The 17,189-nt window shown below is 41.8% G+C and overlaps 1 protein-coding gene across 1 annotated transcript in view; it reads left to right on the top strand.

Moving 5' to 3' along the window:
- The window catches only part of prkrip1 (PRKR interacting protein 1), a 28,082-nt gene extending 12,434 nt beyond the window's left edge, over positions 1–15,648 (top strand). Inside the window, exons 4-6 of the mRNA XM_059972910.1 lie at positions 6,701–6,786; positions 12,502–12,569; positions 15,255–15,648. Of these exons, the coding sequence (XP_059828893.1) occupies positions 6,701–6,786; positions 12,502–12,569; positions 15,255–15,355 (255 nt within the window). The 3' untranslated portion in view covers positions 15,356–15,648. The remainder of the gene's footprint in view (positions 1–6,700; positions 6,787–12,501; positions 12,570–15,254) is intronic.
- The last annotated feature ends 1,541 nt before the right edge of the window (positions 15,649–17,189 follow it).

Raw genomic sequence — 17,189 nt, 5'->3', positions numbered from 1 at the left:
AGCACCAGAGGGAGATGGAGAACAGGCAAGGAATGATTGTCAGGGGGGCAGACAGAGGAAAAAAAAAGTAAGGAAAAGGGGGGATAAATAAATAAATAAGGGATGGGGTAAGAAGGGGAGGAGGGGCATTAATGGAAGTTAGAGAAGTCAATGTTCACGACATCAGGTTGGAGGCTACCCAGCCGGTATATAAGGTGGTGTTCCTCCAACCTGAGTGTGGCTTCATCTTGACAGTAGAGGAGGCCATGGATAGACATATCAGAATGGGAATGGGATGTGGAATTAAAATGTGTGGCCACTGGGAGATCCTGCTTTTTCTGGCGGACCGAGTGTAGGTGTTCAGCTAAATGGTCTCCCAGTCCGCGTCGAAGAGCATAACTGGGTTACCCAGCCTTTATAGGAAAAGGTTAAATTAGTGGTGTCTTTGGACTCTCAATAAATGGTTAGAAGTTAATATGCAACATTAAAGCATATAGTATTGGGGGTAATATACTGGCGTAGACTGAGAAGTGGCTGAGAGACAGGGAGCAGTTGGGAAAAAGAAGTGCTTTTCTAGGTGACTCCTGGGATACTGTCGGGAAGTAAGTGTGATAACTGCAAGTTTGCAGTTGATGCCAAATTGTTGGACAAAGGATGCAGGCCAAGTCCATAGGTATATAAGTTTCCTGATTGGTCAGGGCATCAAAGGATATGGAAAGAAGGTAGGTGTATGGTTTTGAGTGGGATCCGGGATCAGCCATAGAAACATAGTACAAATTGTACAAGGCATTGGTGAGGCCAAATTTGGAGTATTGTGTACAGTTCTGGTCACCGAATTATAGGAAAGATGTCAACAAAATATTAAGACTACAGAGGAGATTTACTAGAACGTTACCTGGGTTTCAGCACCTAAGTTACAGAGAAAGGTTGAACAAGTTAGGTCTTTATTCTTTGGAGCGTAGAAGGTTGAGGGGGATTTGATAGAGGTATTTAAAATTATGAGGGGGATAAATAGAGTTGACGTCGATAGGCTTTTTCCATTGAGAATAGGGGAGAATTAAACAGGACATGAGTTGAGAGTTAGGGGGCAAAAGTTTAGGGGTAACACGGGGGGGGGACCTTCTTTACTCAGAGAGTGGTAGCTGTGTGGAATGAGCTTCCAGTAGAAGTGGTAGAGGCAGGTTTGATATTGTCATTTAAAGTAAAATTGGATAGATATATGGACAGGAAAGGAATGGAGGGTTATGGGCTGAGTGCAGGTCGGTGGGACTAGGTGAGAGTAAGCGTTCGGCACGGACTAGAGGGACGAGATGGCCTGTTTCTGTGCTGTAATTGTTATATGGTTATATAGAAAGCCTACAGCACAATACACAGCCTTTGGCCCACAAAGCTGTGCCGAACATGTCCTAACTATAGAAATTACCTAGGGTCACCCATAGCCCTCTATTTTTCTAAGCTCCATGTACCTATCCGGGAGTCTGTCAAAAGACCCCATTATATCCGCCTCCACCACCATCACCGGCAGCTCATTCCACGCACTCACCACTCTCTGCGTAAAAAGACATACCCCTGACATCTTCTCTGTATCTACTTCCAAGCACCTTAAAACTGCCCTCTCGTGTTAGTCATTTCCGCCCTGGGATAAAGCCTCTGACTACCCACATAATCAATGCCTCCTTCAGCTCATGATGATGTGCAAACTAATTAAACTAATAATTGAATGCCTAACTAAATTAATTCCATCTGCCTATACTATATCCATATCTTTCCATTCTCTGCACATTCATGTCTCTAAGAGCCTCTAAATGCCTGTATCTTATTTGCCTCCACAATCACCCCTGGCAGTACATCTCAGGCACCCGCCACTCTCTGTATAAACAAAACCATAACTTGCCCTGCCCATCCCCTTTGAACTTTACAGTCTCACCTTAAATGTGTGCTCTCTCGTATTAGACATTTTGACCCGAGTAGAAGATACAGCCATCTACTCCATATAGGCCGCTAATAATTTTAGAAACTTCTCTTGGGTCTCCCCCCCCCCCCAGCCTCCGCTGCTCTAGAGAATAAAAACCTTTTTAAACCTCTCCTTGTAGCACTTCTTTAATCCAGGCAGAATCCTGGTAAACCTCTTCTGCACCCTCTCCAAAGCCTTCACATTCTTACCACAACCGAATGAGCAGAACTGAATGCGGTACTTCAGATTGGGCCTAACTGGACTTCTATAAAACTGTAACATAACTTCCAGACTTTCAAACATAGTGCCTTGACTAATAAAGGCAAGCGTGTCTTACGTGTTCTTTACTACCATATGAACCTGGGCACCCACTTTCAGGAAGCTATGGATTTGAACCTCCAAGATCTCTTTGCACATCAACACTGTTAAGAGTCCTGTCATTAACCATGTACCTTTGCCTTTGATCTCCAAAGGTTCAACAACTCACATTTGGTCTGATTAAACTGGATCATCTCTCCGTCCATTAGTGCAACTGATGTATGTTCTTACTGTATTCTTAGCAAAATTTTATACCATTACCTAGTGAAAAGGTAGTTTGCCTTTTTTTTAATACCTTCTTAGCTATTTGCATGAGCCTTTGGTTAATTGAGGCAACCACTTAATTGGGCCAAAATATACTGGTCCAGATGTGTTCCAGTTAACCAGGATCCATTGTGTTGTAATTTAACTGCTTCTACCTTTTCCCCTGGCATTTCCCTTATACCCACCAGCCTTTGTGTGAATGACATGCCCTTCTACTTTCCTTTAAAACCTTCCCTTCTTACCTTAAGTCTATGCTTACAAGTTTTGGACTCCCTAACCAGGGAAAATGCCTGTGACCATTTAACTTGTGCAGTGCCTATAAAAAGTATTCACCTCCTTTGGAAGTTTTCATGGTTTATTCTTTTACAACATTGAATCACAGTGGATTTAATTTGGCTTATTTTAACGCTGGTCAACAGTTTAGGTCGGCTAGTGGTGCAGTGACATCAGCGCCAGACTCCGGAACGGAGGTTCCTAGGTTCGAATGCAATCAGGCCGTTGCTGAGTACGCTTTCCATCCGTGCCGGGTTGAGTGTTGAGCTTGCTATTCAACCTTGTAAAATAAAAGTACTGCGAAATGCCTGTGTGAGGAGTGGCGTGCCACACAGTCTTTCATTCGGTGCCTTGTAAGTCATGAGAATGCCTGACGCTGGCCTCAGGCCTGAGTTGACGATGTCATCATCAACAGTAAAGACCCTTTCGTGTCAAAGTGAAAATGGATCTCCATTTAGTGATCTAAATTAATTACAAATATGAAACACAAAATAATTGATTGCATAAGTATTCACCCACTTTAATATGACGCACCAAATAATCACTGGCACAGCCAATTGGTTTTAGAAGTCACATAATTGGTTAAATAGAGACTGCTCTGTGTGCAATCAAGGTTTTTCACTTGATTGCATTGTATTTGGAAGGTCCAACTGCTGGTGAGTCAGTATCCCAGCAAAAACCACACCATGAAGACAAAAGAACATTCCAAGCAAATCCAAGCACAAGACAGGAGATGGATTCAAGAAAATTTCCAAGTCACTGAATACTGTGGAGTACAGTTAAGTCAGTCATCAAGAAATAGAATATGGCACAGCTGTAAATCTGTCTTGAGCAGATCGACCTTAAAAGCTGAGTGACCGTGCAAGGAGGGGACAAGTGAGGGAGGCCACCAAGAGACCTACGACACTCTGGATGAGTTAAAAGCTTCAGTGGCTGAGATGGAGAGGCTGCGTATACAACTGTTCACACAAAATGCTGGTAGAACACAGCAGGCTAGGCAGCATCTATAGAGAGAAGCGATGTCGACGTTTCGGGCTGAGACCCTTCGTCAGGACTAACCGAAAGGAAAGATAGTAAGAGATTTGAAAGTAGAGGGGGGAGGGGGAAATGTGAAATGATAGATGTAGACCGGAGGGGGTGGGATGAAGCTAAGAGCTGGAAAGGTGATTGGCGAAAGTGATACAGAGCTGGAGAAGGGAAAGGATCATGGGATGGGAGGCCTCAGGAGAAAGAAAGGGGGGGGGGAAGCACCAGAGGGAGATGGAGAACAGGCAAACAACTAAATATGTCAGGGATGGGGTAAGAAGGGGAGGAGGGGCATTAACGGAAGTTAGAGAAGTCAATATTCATGCCATCAGGTTCACTACCAGCATTTTGTGTGTTGTTTGAATTTCCAGCATCTGCAGATTTCCTCGTGTATATAACTGTTGCCCAGGTGCTTCACCTGTCACAGCTTAATGGGAGAGTGGTAAAGAGAAAGCCACTGTTGGAGAAAAATCTTGGCTCGAGTTTGCCAGAGGGCATGTGGGAAACTTTGAAGTTAGCTGGAAGAAGGTTCTGTGGTCTTATGAAACCAAAATCGAGCTTTTTGGCCATCAAACACACTATGTTGGCATAAACCAAACACTTCACATCATCAAAAACACGTCATCCCTACCATGAAGCATGATGGTGGCTGTGACATGCCATGGAGATGCTTCACTGCAGCTTGAGAAGGTAGAGGGTAAAATGAATGCAGTAAAATACAGGGTACTCCTGGAGTAAAACCTGATGCAAAATGCAAGAGAACTGCAAATTTGGAGATGATTTATTTTCCAGCAAGACAATAACCCCAAGCCAATGCTACACAGGAATAGCTTAAAAACAATGTGCTGCAGTGGCCAAGTCAGAGTCCAGAACTCAATCTAATTGAGAATTTGTGGGTGGACTTGAAAAGAACCATTCACTCATGATCTCCATGCAATTCGACAGAGCTTGAGAAGTTTTGTTAAGAAGAATGGGGAAGTATTGTAGTGTCCAGATGTGCAAAGCTGGTAAAGACTTATCTCCACAGACTCAAGGCTATAATTGCTGCCAAAGGTGCATCTACTAAATGTTGAAGGGGGTGAATATTTATGCAATCAATTATTTGTGTTTTATAATTAATTTGTAATTGTAATTTGTAGAGATCTTTTTACATTCTGCCATGAAAGAGCTTTTCTGTTGATCAGTGCCAAAAAAAGTCAAATTAAATCCACTGTGATTCGATGTTGTAAAACAATAAAACATGAACATTTATGGGGGGGGGGGGTGTTGAATACTTTTTATAGGCAGTGTATCTGCATCCCATGATATAAATCCCATGAAGGTAACCTATTAGCTTCTTAAATGTCAGGCAAAAAAATTCCAGTCTATCCGGTCTACCCTTATAACGCAAACCACCACAGTCCCAGTAACATTTTTGTAAATCTTTTATGCAACCTTTCCAGTTTGATGACATCCTTTCAATCATATGGTTACCAGAATTGTACATAATACTTATGATTTTCCAGTTGTAGCATGGCATTTCAACTCTTGTGTTCAATATTCTGGCTGATAAAGGCCAGTGTGACAAACATAATCTTCGCAAAGCTGTCTCTCTGTATCGACACTTTTAATGAATGATGACCTAGCATTCCAAGGTAAACATAATCTTCGCTAAACTGTCTCCCTGCATCGACATTTTCAATGAATGACATACTTGCATTCCAAGGTCTCTTGTTCTGCAACACCCCCTAGTACTTTGCCGTGAACTTTACCTGTACTTTGCCTGATTTTGCTTGACCTACCAAAATGCAAATGCTTTTATTTTCCTGAATTAAATTCCATCTACCGCCCCCTGGCCTGGTTGTTCAAGATATTATTGTGATATTAGATAGTATTTTTCAATGTGATTATACAATTAATTTAGTATTATTCGTTAAAGGACAGGAAGTACAGCTCTGATCCCTGCAGCACACCCCTGATCATAGGCTTGAGAAACAATCCCCCATTACAACTGTCTGTCTTCTGTCAAGCCAATTTTTTGTCTGATTGGCTAGCGATACCTGAAAACAAGAGTAAGCTAGGGATGAACTGAGTCACAGAAGGGCAGAAGTGAAGTTATCAGTGAAGCTTTGATGGCTGTTGGGATAATCAATGGATCAAATTTCAAGCTCTCATTCCTAAATAATATATTGAAAATGTTGTCTCTTAATTTTGTTGGAAAATAAATGCTGAGTAAGTTCCCTTGGATGTGCAGTTTGTATGATTGTTTACAGAATATAGTTACCATCATTTACTGTAAGTATGCCAACATTTGCCGTATTTATTTATTTATTGGGATACAGTGCAGAATAGGCCCTTCTGGCTCTTTGAACTGTTGCCCAGCAATCTTAGCTGAATCATGGGACAACTTACAATGACCAATTAACCTACAAACTGGTACGTCTTTGGACTGTGGGAGGAAACTGGAGCACCCGGAGGAAACCCATGCAGTCACAGGGAGTACAGGCAGCAGCAGGAATTACACTGGGGTTGCTGGTACTGTAAAGCATTGAGCTAACCACTATGCTGTCATGCTGCCTAACATTTTGATGTTCACCTGCTAACACTATGATGTGATGTTTTCATACTGAATTAATTTCTACCTAATGGTAGTAGAACTATGGAATCCTGCTGAGAGCCTGGTTGGTAAATGTTGAGATCAATTAAGTGTGGTTGTGTAATGAGGTGTCTTAAACATTTATCATCTAAATTTGATGGAAATTGCTGTGGGGCTTCTGTAGTGAGCTGCTGCAGAGATTGTAAATTGCTAGTCATTTAAGCCTGGCTTCAGTCTTCCTGCTCTTTAGCATGCATTAGAAATGTGATATGATGTTGTGCTGTGTAAAGTAAAAATCCTTTGCTTTTCAGCAACGACTGGATGAAGAATTCCAGAAGAAACTAGACGAGAACAGGAGGGTGGCTGAGGAGAGGACGGAAAAACGCAGGAGGAAACGGTAAGAGCATCGGGAGTTCCTAATCCATGAAACCGTGTAAGTGATTGAACATGGCAGTTTCCAATGTGTAATTTTATCCCCATTGAAATCAAAGGAGTTGGTATATACAGTCGGCTCTCCTTATGCACGGGGGATCGGTTCTGGGAACCCCCGTGGATACCAAAAAATACGGATGCTCAAGTCCCTTATTTAACCTGTCTCAATGCGATGGACCTTAGGACCCAGCGGAACCCCAGACCTTATTTAACCTGTTTCAGTGCAGTGGTGTTTAGGACCCAGTGCAGCTCTGATTCTGCAGTGTTTCTGTTGACGAAAATAACCACAATCATGATTGAAAATAAAGTGGAAATAATAAAGTGATCTGAAAGAGGTGAAATACCATCGGTCATTGGAAAAGCGTTAGGCTAAAGTCGGTCAATGATTGCAACAATTTTAATGGAGCGTGTGAAAGGCCCTGCCCTGATGAAAGCTACAGTTATTATAACCATATAACAATAACAGCACGGAAACAGGCCATCTCAGCCCTTCTAGTCTGTGCCGAACGCTTACTCTCACCTAGTCCCACTGTCCCGCACTCAGCCCATAACCCTCCATTCCTTTCCTGTCCATATACCTATCCAATTTTACTTTAAACGACAGTACCGAACCTGCCTCTACGACTTCTTCTGGAAGCTCGTTCCACATAGCTACCACTCTCTTAGTAAAGAAATTCCCCCTCATGTTACCCTTAAACTTTTGCCCCCTAACTCTCAACTCATGTCCTCTTGTTTGAATCTCCCCTACTCTCAATGGAAAAAGCCTATCCACGTCAACTCTATCTATCCCCCTCATAATTTTAAATACCTCTATCAAGTCCCCCCTCAACCTTTTACTCTCCAAACAATAAAGACATAACTTGTTCAACCTTTCCCTGTAACTTAGGTGCTGAAACCCAGGTAACATTCTAGTAAATCTTATCTGTACTCTCTTTATTTTGTTGACAACTTTCCTGTAATTCGGTGACCAGAACTGTACACAATACTCCAAATTTGGCCTTACCAATGCCTTGTACAATATTAACATTATATCCCAACTCCTGTACTCAATGCTCTGATTTATAAAGGCCAACATACCAAAAGCTTTCTTCACCACCCTATCCACATGAGATTCCACCTTCAGGGAACTAAGCACCATTATTCCTAGATCACTCTGTTCTACTGCATTTTTCAATGCCCTACCATTTACCATGTATGTCCTATTTGGATTATTCCTACCAAAATGTAGCACCTCACACTTATCAGCATTAAACTCCATTTGCCATCGTTCAGCCCACTCTTCTAACTGGCCTAAATCTCTCTGCAAACTTTGAAAACCTACTTCATTATCCACAACGCCACCCACCTTAGTATCATCTGCATACTTACTTAAATAATACCAGATGTACCTGTTCCAACTTCAAATCTGTTTTAAAGACGGACTCAGGAATGGAACTCCTTCATAACCCGGGGACTGCCTGTACTTTTAAATCATTTCTAGATTACTTATAATACCTAATACAATGTAAATGCAATGTAAATAGTTGTTATACTGTATTGTTTATGGAATAATGACAAGAAAAAATAGTCTGTACATGCTCAAACAACAAGTGCTGGAGAGAGAACTTCCTGGTTTTCCCGATCCGCGATTGGTTGAATCCACGCATGTGGAACCCGCGGATAAGGAGGGCCGACTGTACCAATACTGTTTGTACAGATTGATTTGTGAACATACAGTTTACAAATTATCATGAACATTCAACTAAGGGTACCTGAATTTGATTCAAAATGCTTTTGGCTTTTGATGTTGGGAGTTAGTAACAAATGATAATTGAAGTCCCAGTTGGCATGGCTACCTCAACAAAAATTGTCTATTTGACCGACAGCAGCTCTGAAACGGATTGCTCTGTGTGCAGAACATTGATAATGGTTGTCTATTGGAAGTAATATCTTGATTGCAACAGAATGTTACCTTTAAAGAGTATGCATGATCGAGAGTAATTATAGTGGAGAGAATGGAAGTTCATGGGGTTAGAGTTATCAAGGAACCATAATGGAATCAGGCCCTTTGACTGACTAAGTCTGCACCACTCATAAAGCACCCATTTTCACACTACTCCTACTGTAGCTCATTTTATTCTCTCTGTATTCCTGTTCATTGTGAACACTTCCCTAGACATCCATGTAAAACTGATGATGTAGCTGACAATGTCTAGGACAGGTAGCATATCATCAGTTACTCGCTGTGACTTTTGGACCAGGGTTCAAGATTCGCCACCTCTCATCCTATTGATGTCCTGCTGTACCCTGATGTCCTGACAATCCTCCAGACTATCCACAGCACCCCCAACTTTTGTAACATCAGCAAACTTACTAACCCACCCTTCTGCACACAGCTCATCCTCTTGCTCATCACTTGCTTTGGGTGTTTCCTTAATCCTGCTCATCAGTGCCTTTTCATGGCCCCTTCTAGCTCTCCTAATTTCATTCTTGAGCTCCTGCCTGGCACCCTTGTAATTTTCTAACAGTACTTAATTTCTTAAACCTTTCCTAAACTTTTCGTTACTTTTTAACTAGATTTTCTATATCCTTTACACCATGATTCTTTTACCCTACCATCCTTTCCCTGCCTCAATGGAACATACCTATGCAGAACACCATGCAAAGTTCTCTGAACCTTTGTCATATTTCTGCTATACATTTCCCTGAGAACATCTGCTCCCAATTTATGTTCCCGTTCCTGCCTGATAGCCTCATAATTCCCCTTACTCCAATGAAACGCTTTCCTAACTTGTCTGTTCCTATCTCTCTCCAATGCTATTGTAAAGGAGATAGAATTGTGATCACTATCTCCAAAATGCTCTCCCACTGAGAGATCTGACACCTGACCAGGTTCATTTTCCAATACCAAATCAAGTACAGCCTCTCCTCTAGTTGGCTTATCTACATGTTGTGCCAGGAAACCTTCTTGAACACACCTAACAAACTCCACCCCATCTGAACCCCTTGCTGTAAGGAGATGGCAGTCAATATTAGGAAAGTTAAAATCACCCATCATAAGAACCCTATTATCATTGCACTGTTCCAGAACCGGCCTCCCTATCTGTTCCGCGATGTCTCTGTTACCTTTGGGGGCAGGGGGTCTATAAAAAAACACCCCAGTGGAGTCATTGCCCCCTTCCTGTTTCTGACTTCCATCCACAATGATTCAGTAGACAATCCTCTCATGACTTCTTCCTTTTCTGGAGGCGTGATACTATCCATGATTAGCAGTGCCACACATCCATTTCTTTTGCCTCCCTTTCTGTCCTTTTTGAAACATCTAAAGCCCGGCTCACTTAGGAGCTATTCCTGCCCGATTCATCCAGATCTCTGTAATGGCCACAAACATCATAGTTCCATGTATTGATTGACGCTCGAGTTTATCCACCTTGCTCATGATACTCCTTGCATTAAAATAGACAATCTCATATATAGTGGTCCTGTATCCACTCTTGTCTTTTTCTTTATTTTTTTACAGACTTGAAAAAGCATTTACTATCCACTTTGATATTGTTTTCTAGCTTTCTTTCATCTTCTCCCTCGTAGTAATTCTTTTAGTTGCTCCCTGTAAGGTTTTAAAAGCTTCGCAGTCCTCTGTCTTAACACTAATTTTTGCTTTGTTGTATGCTCCCTCTTTTGCTTTGACTTCCCTTTCAGCCATGGTTGTACCATTTTGCCATTTGAGTATTTCTTTGCTTTTAGAATACACCTATCCTGCACCTTCCTCATTTTTTTCTAGGAAACTTACTCCTTTGTTCATCCCTACCTGTGTCTTCCAATTTACTTTGGCCAACTCCTCTCTCGTACCACCGTAATTTCCTTTACTCCACTGAAATACTGCTCTGTCAGACTTTATTTTCTCCCTATCAGACTTTACCTTCTCATCTTTCACACTGTGAAACTGCACATTCAGCACATCATCCTTTGTCATTTCTGTCCAGCTGTAATAAGATCCGACCACCAGCCACATGTTTTCTACTTTCTGCCTTCTACAGGGATCGTTCCCTCTATAACTTTTTGGCTTTCTCATTCCTCCACGCTCATCTCTTTACTCCTGGCACTTTCCTCAGCCCGCAAAGCAATTTAACGATTGTCCCTACAGTTCCTCCCTCACCACCGTCCAGGATGTAAACAGACCTTTAAGGTGATGCAAAGACTAACGTGCATCTCCTCCAACCTCGCCTACTGCATCTGGATCTCTCTGTAGCCTTGACAGCAGCAATACAAGCATGGATTTGGAGGGGCATTTAGCCAAGCCTCCATGCTTAGTCTCCTCTAGATACCCCGAGCTCCCAGTTGCACGTCGTTTCAATTCCCCATCATGCTGTCACACTGATCTGTCCATTCTCTGCCACCTCCAGCGTGATGAGGCCCGACACACACTAGAAGAGCAGCACCTCATATTTTGCCTGGTTAGTCTATAATCCATGAGTTTAACTAGTTTAGTTAGCCATCCCCACTAGCTGTTTCTTTTCCATTTTTCCCTGCCCACTTCTCCACACTCTCTCCTTCAGATCCTCCTAATATTCATGCTCCTCTCCCCCAAATCTGTTCCAGGTCCATCAATCATTCATCTCCCCATTAATTGTTCCTATTCTCATCTCTGGTTGCATTTAGTGTTCCTATTTATCTCCCCCCAGCAGTTGTCACCTGTCTTCACTCTTCCTTTCACCTACCTTATTCCAACTGCCTTTCATTCTCTCCTTCCTGTCTACTTCCATCTGTCATTCATCTGCCAGTCTTCCAACTTCACCCCTCACTCACCTCCCCTAGCTGTCAACACCAGCCTGTCACTCCTCAATCTACCAAATACCTGTCTCACCACGCCCCTCTCCCCTGTGCTGGCCATCTCCCTTTCCACTCACTGTTCTGAGGCAGGGTTTTGAACTGAAACTTTGATAATTCCTTTCTTCTCACAGATGCTGCTCAAAGGGCTGAGTTGCTGCAGCAGATTGTTGCAACGTAGTATAAGATGTAATTGTTAATAAAGTAAGAATAGGATTTTTAGGTGCTTGTTTTCAGTATCAGGTTTATTTACTCTGTCTTATATGACTTGAATTTTTTGTTTTCGTGGCCGCAGTACAGTACATAGAATTGCTATAAATTACAAAATAAGTAGTGAATAAATAGTAAGTAAGTGTTCTTAGAAATCTGTTGGTGGAGTGGAAGATGCTGTTCCTAAAATATTAACTATGAATCTTCAGGCTTTAGCACCTTCTCCCTGTTAGTAGCAACAGGAAGAGGGAATGTCTCTTCTTGAGGCACTACCTCTTGAAGTTGGCTAAAACCCTCTGCAGTCTTTTGTGATCCTGTTCATTGGAGACTTCATATCAGGTGTCATAGATGCTGATATGACATCAGCATCATGCTGCCTTGCCTGCTGAGTTCCTCCAACATTTTGTGTGTATCACTTTGATTTCCAGCATCTTCAGATTTTCTCTTGTTTGTGACTCATTTTTCATTGCCAGTTTACCCAGATGAAAATTCATTTGGATACAGTGTATGAGACTGATAATTGTCATTGATGTACTGAGGCATGGCACACTAATAAGTTGCAATCTAACTGAACCCCATATTCTTTTCCCTGCCAGCAGTATTACCTGATGTGTTTTGGGTACTTAAGGTGCTTGTATTTTAAGGTTTGCTTTTCTTACTACAGTCAGAAGTTAAAACAAAAGAAAATCTTGGCGAAGAAAGCCAAGCAGGAGCAGACAAAAGCAATGGACGGTAAGTCATCAATGTTTCCTCAACCTCCCCTCTGTTTTTTTAGCTGTTAAGCTAACCACCTGTCCTTGAGTAGAAAATTCCTTCTGTTTGTTATTGGGAAGATTGAGTCTTTGACTTTTATCACAAACTTTGTTTTTAATTGTTTGTAATCTGGGCCATATCTGACCTCGAAATCGTAAAGAAGCAAAAGCTGCATGTCTGGTTGTGGTTAGGCAGCATGTGTGAGGAGAGTGAGAGGTGTGAAGAATTGAACTGTGGTCCATATCTGGAACAAGCTGAAGCTGAGAAGTGAAGATGACAACATCTCATTTTCAGCACACACTATCTGCTGCAGATAAACTCATGATGTAGTACTTAACATGAAACACTTAAAGAAGCATAATTAGCAAATTTGATATTGTCTTTGCTGTTGAGAATGTTCCACCTGCCCCATGATCTGTGCTCTGACGTGGAGTTTACCGGCTTTCGACAGATGACATTTTTATCTGGGAGCTGTACAGCAAGGTGTCAGCAGACTCTGCTGAGGAACCATGCAGTTTGCAATGTCCTCTTGTTTTATTGGTGAAAAACATGGTAACAATCTTGCAGGATTGTTCCTCATTCATTTAACAAGTTTGTTGAATTTAATCCAATTTTGTTCGAATGTTAATCTCAGTGATATTTTGACACACTAAAACTGAATGGAAACTTACCCCAGTTTGTGGAGAAGTGTGATATAACTGGAAAGTTATATAGCACAGAAATGAACCTTTGGCTCAACTCCATGCAGAACAAGATTCCCATCTAAGCTAGTCCTATTTGCCTGTATTTGGCCCATATTCCCCTAAACCTTTTCTGTCCATGAACCAAGTGCTTTTTAAATATTATTAATCTCCCTGTTTCAACTACTTCCCCTGATAGCTTGTTCGAAAAACTGACCATTCTCTGGGTGAAAAAGTTGCTGCTCAAGTTCCTATTAAATTTCTCTCCTCTCACCTTAAACCTGTGTCCTTTATTACTTGACTCCTTAGTCTTGGGGGAAGTTCACCCTATCTGTGCCATTCAAGACTTGATATGTTCATAAAAGATGATCCCTTATTAGTTGCGCTCCAATGAATAAATCCCAATTTGCTCAACCTCTGTCCATAACTCAGTCATTTGAGTCCCTACTATATCCTCGTAAATCCCTTTGCGTGCTATCCAGCATAATGCCTGTCCTATTGCGGGGTGTCCAAAACAGAACACAATATTCTAAACGTGGCTTCACCAACGTATTGTACAACTGCAACGTGACATCCTAACTTCTATATTCAGTGCCTTGACTGATGAAAGACACTGGGCCAAATGCCTTCTTTACTACCCTGCTTACCTGTGATAACACTTTCAGGGAAATGTGTGATGGAGTAGCTTGGCTGGAGACAGGGTGATATCTGATTCAACATGGAGTGAATTGACTTAGCTGAAGCCTGGTTTCTTTTATGATAGGGGTCTCAGAAGGGAGCTGAGATGGATCAACTTCTTGACAATGTAGATGGGTGTGACTGCTTCAGCCTTCAGAATCCTTGTGACAAGGATGTTCTTGAAGTCTGACACCGTCAGCTTTAAAAGTGTTCATAATCATTCACACCTGGATATAGCTAGATTTTGATCTCCGCAAGTATATATGACTGACCCTCCAGCTTTCTGTGTTGCTGTTTTCTCTATGCATTAGTTATTTTCGCATTGTAATCCAATCAGTTCCATGTTCACTCTAAATGGGGAGGGAGCTTGACAGCTTTGAATTGCTGCGGTTCTGCTTGTCAGAGCAATATATTGTGGGTGACATAAGTAATATGAGCAGTTCTTGATTTTCTGAAGCAGCTGAAGGTGTATTAAACTGTTAGTTGAAGATATGACACTGTCTCACTGTTATAAGGAAAGTACCCTGCCCCCCCCCCCCCCCCCACCCTGACCTCTCTATCTCCATTACAGCAGTTAGGAGGGACCAGCTCTATTAAAAAAGTCTATAATGTTATGAAAGCAGTAGATGCTGAAGTACATTGTTATGGTGGGTATGTCTAAGGTGAGAGTTGTGGGATGATGTTGGGTCCTGGAACTCACTGCCTTAACGGGGTGGAGGCAGAGGCTCTCACAGTGTCGTGCAGCAGCGGGACAAGCACTTGAATCACCACAGTGTAGTTGGCTATGAACCTATTGTGGGCAACTGGGAACGGTATATATGAAACACATACAAAATGCTGGAGGAACTCAGCAGGCTGGGCAGCATCTATGGAAAAAAGTACAGTCGATGGTCCAAAACATTGACCGTACTTTTTTCCATAGATGCTGCCTGGCCTGTTGAGTTCCTCCAGCTTTTTGTGTATGTTGCTCGGATTTCCAGTGTCTGCAGATTTTGTCTTGTTTATGATCTGGTATACATGGAGGTGGTGGGCAGAAGAGCCCGTTTTGTACTATAAAACCAGCTTTCAATCTGTCTGTATGGCCCTCCTCCACACAACACAACAACCATGACTTTACAGCCCATCCTAGGAGAGTTATTACATGGTACATGATTTTTAGCTCCTAATCCATTATTTGCAAAAAGGAAAACTGATTTACTTTGCAATAACCAACTTCATAATAATTTTAAATTGTAAGAAAGAAAATGATTGAAGGCAGAATTTCCAAGATCCTTCAGAGTGAAATATTTTTCAATCTATGCATCAGGATCCGAAACTTCAAGCAGTGGTGAAGACGAGGAGGTGGAAAGTCCAATCGAGGAAACAGATGATTCAGAAGCACCAAGCTTTATTATGGGTGGCCGATGACCTGATCCCCAGTGGATGCCTGTCTGCTAGAGCTACGGTGCCAAAGCAATGAGTGATGTTTCAGGGACTTTGAACCGTTGCCTTTTCTGTCCATGGGACAAGCTGAACCTCTATAGTCACTTCATCATGTAGTTTTTTTGTTACATTTGCCATTCAAATAGAAAATGTATTGCTGTGTCCTGAATGTTGTACTATTTATTTAATGTGGAAATTTAATTAACATTTTATATGAAGCTTTGTGATTAACATGTACAAACGTATATATGGAGCTCAGTAAAATTATTTTAACTAAATGCCACTGTTGGTTAGATGTCTGATATTTACAAAACGAAGCTTTTCAATGAACTGCCTCCTCCCCTTGAATTCTCACTATTACCCCTTTCTAAAAAGTTGCATCACCCACCCTGCTGCCTCTGGCCTCTGCCACTTCCTGAGGCAGTAAGGCAGTGCGGGTGGTGGAAGAAGGGGCTCCATGTGTAGTTTTAAACCAGCATGCTGTGGAGGTTTGTCTTGAAACCTCCTGATGAGATCTACCCCTTTACCTCCCTCAATGGTTTTGGAACTATTCTAAATATCAGTTAGGAAGTTAGAGATATACAAATTAAAATAATAACAATACTTTAAAATAAAACATTTCTTTTAAGAAATTTTAAAAACCTGAAAGAAATAATTCAGGCAGTTGATTATGTGTTGGAGACCTCCATCCTGATAAAAACTGAGGAGCAGGATGCAGAGTGCCTCTCGCTCCACTGCTTAGCGTGTCAGAGTTCTGTCACTGGACTGGATGGTGGAGGGGGAGTTGGATACACTGGCAGGCAGCTTCCAGCTGTTGCTGTTGTTTGGGTTGATTTGACTTGCCTGGATTCCACACAGTGAAAGATACTGCACATTGACCTTACATTGTGTAATCCTTACCTGTCTTATTCCCAAGGACCTTTTGCCTGTAATGTCAGGGAGACAAGAAGAGAAAGCAGAATAGGAGAGGAGTGAAAGTGGGATCAGAGGTTTTAAAAGACAGACTCTGAACAACGTACATTGGGAGAGAAGGGAGTGTAACTTGCACACTGTAACTTCGGGTTGTCTCAAAGTACCTCTGAGGTATAGTCACTGCTGTTATGTAGGAAATCATGAGGAAAAGCATAGTGAAATAGTCTCACTTGTTCAGTTTCAGTATGGTGAATGGTGCTGGATCTGCACCAATGTTAACACCTATCCTGAGATGAGCAACCCAAACCTGAATGACCTTTGATCAGCTCTCTGGAACTGTGTCATGCTGTAGGTTTGTATTTTAAACTATTCATGCACTCAATGTCCAATTCCTACCTGTCCTACTGTAAATTGTTTATGGCAACCATGATCCTTCTTTCAGTTGCATATATTTGTCTCTTAAAACACTGAACATCCTGTCTCACTTCTCCATTTACATTGTGTTCCTACTCCTGTGTTTAAAGAGGATAGCTCGTTTGTTGTAAGATGGATTCAGTATTTGTTTTACTTGTGCATCACTTAGGTTCCGTTACAAAAAAAATCTCCTCACAGTTCATTGGCACACTTGACTTAACCCGAATTTTGTTTTGCTTCCAGAGACAGGGGAGTCTTGGAATGTGACTATTGCCATCTTTCCTCATTCCCTTGTCTGTTGCCTCCCACCCAGTTGTTTCCCTGAGCGTTTACATGAAGAATCAGTATTGATAAAGGGCTTTTTTTTTAAAAAAAGGAAATGTGGCATAGTTAATTTTGACATTCTATTAAAACTGCAAATGTAAGTAAATTGGTTTAGTTGATTGGAGTACTGCACAGACACAAAGAAGCATTCCCTTGCAGGTCCTGCAAA

This window comes from Hypanus sabinus, chromosome 6, assembly GCF_030144855.1.
Source record: "Hypanus sabinus isolate sHypSab1 chromosome 6, sHypSab1.hap1, whole genome shotgun sequence".
NCBI classification, from domain to species: domain Eukaryota; kingdom Metazoa; phylum Chordata; class Chondrichthyes; order Myliobatiformes; family Dasyatidae; genus Hypanus; species Hypanus sabinus.
Note: the sequence above shows the minus strand (reverse complement) of the source record. Positions and strands in the feature narration are given on the sequence as shown.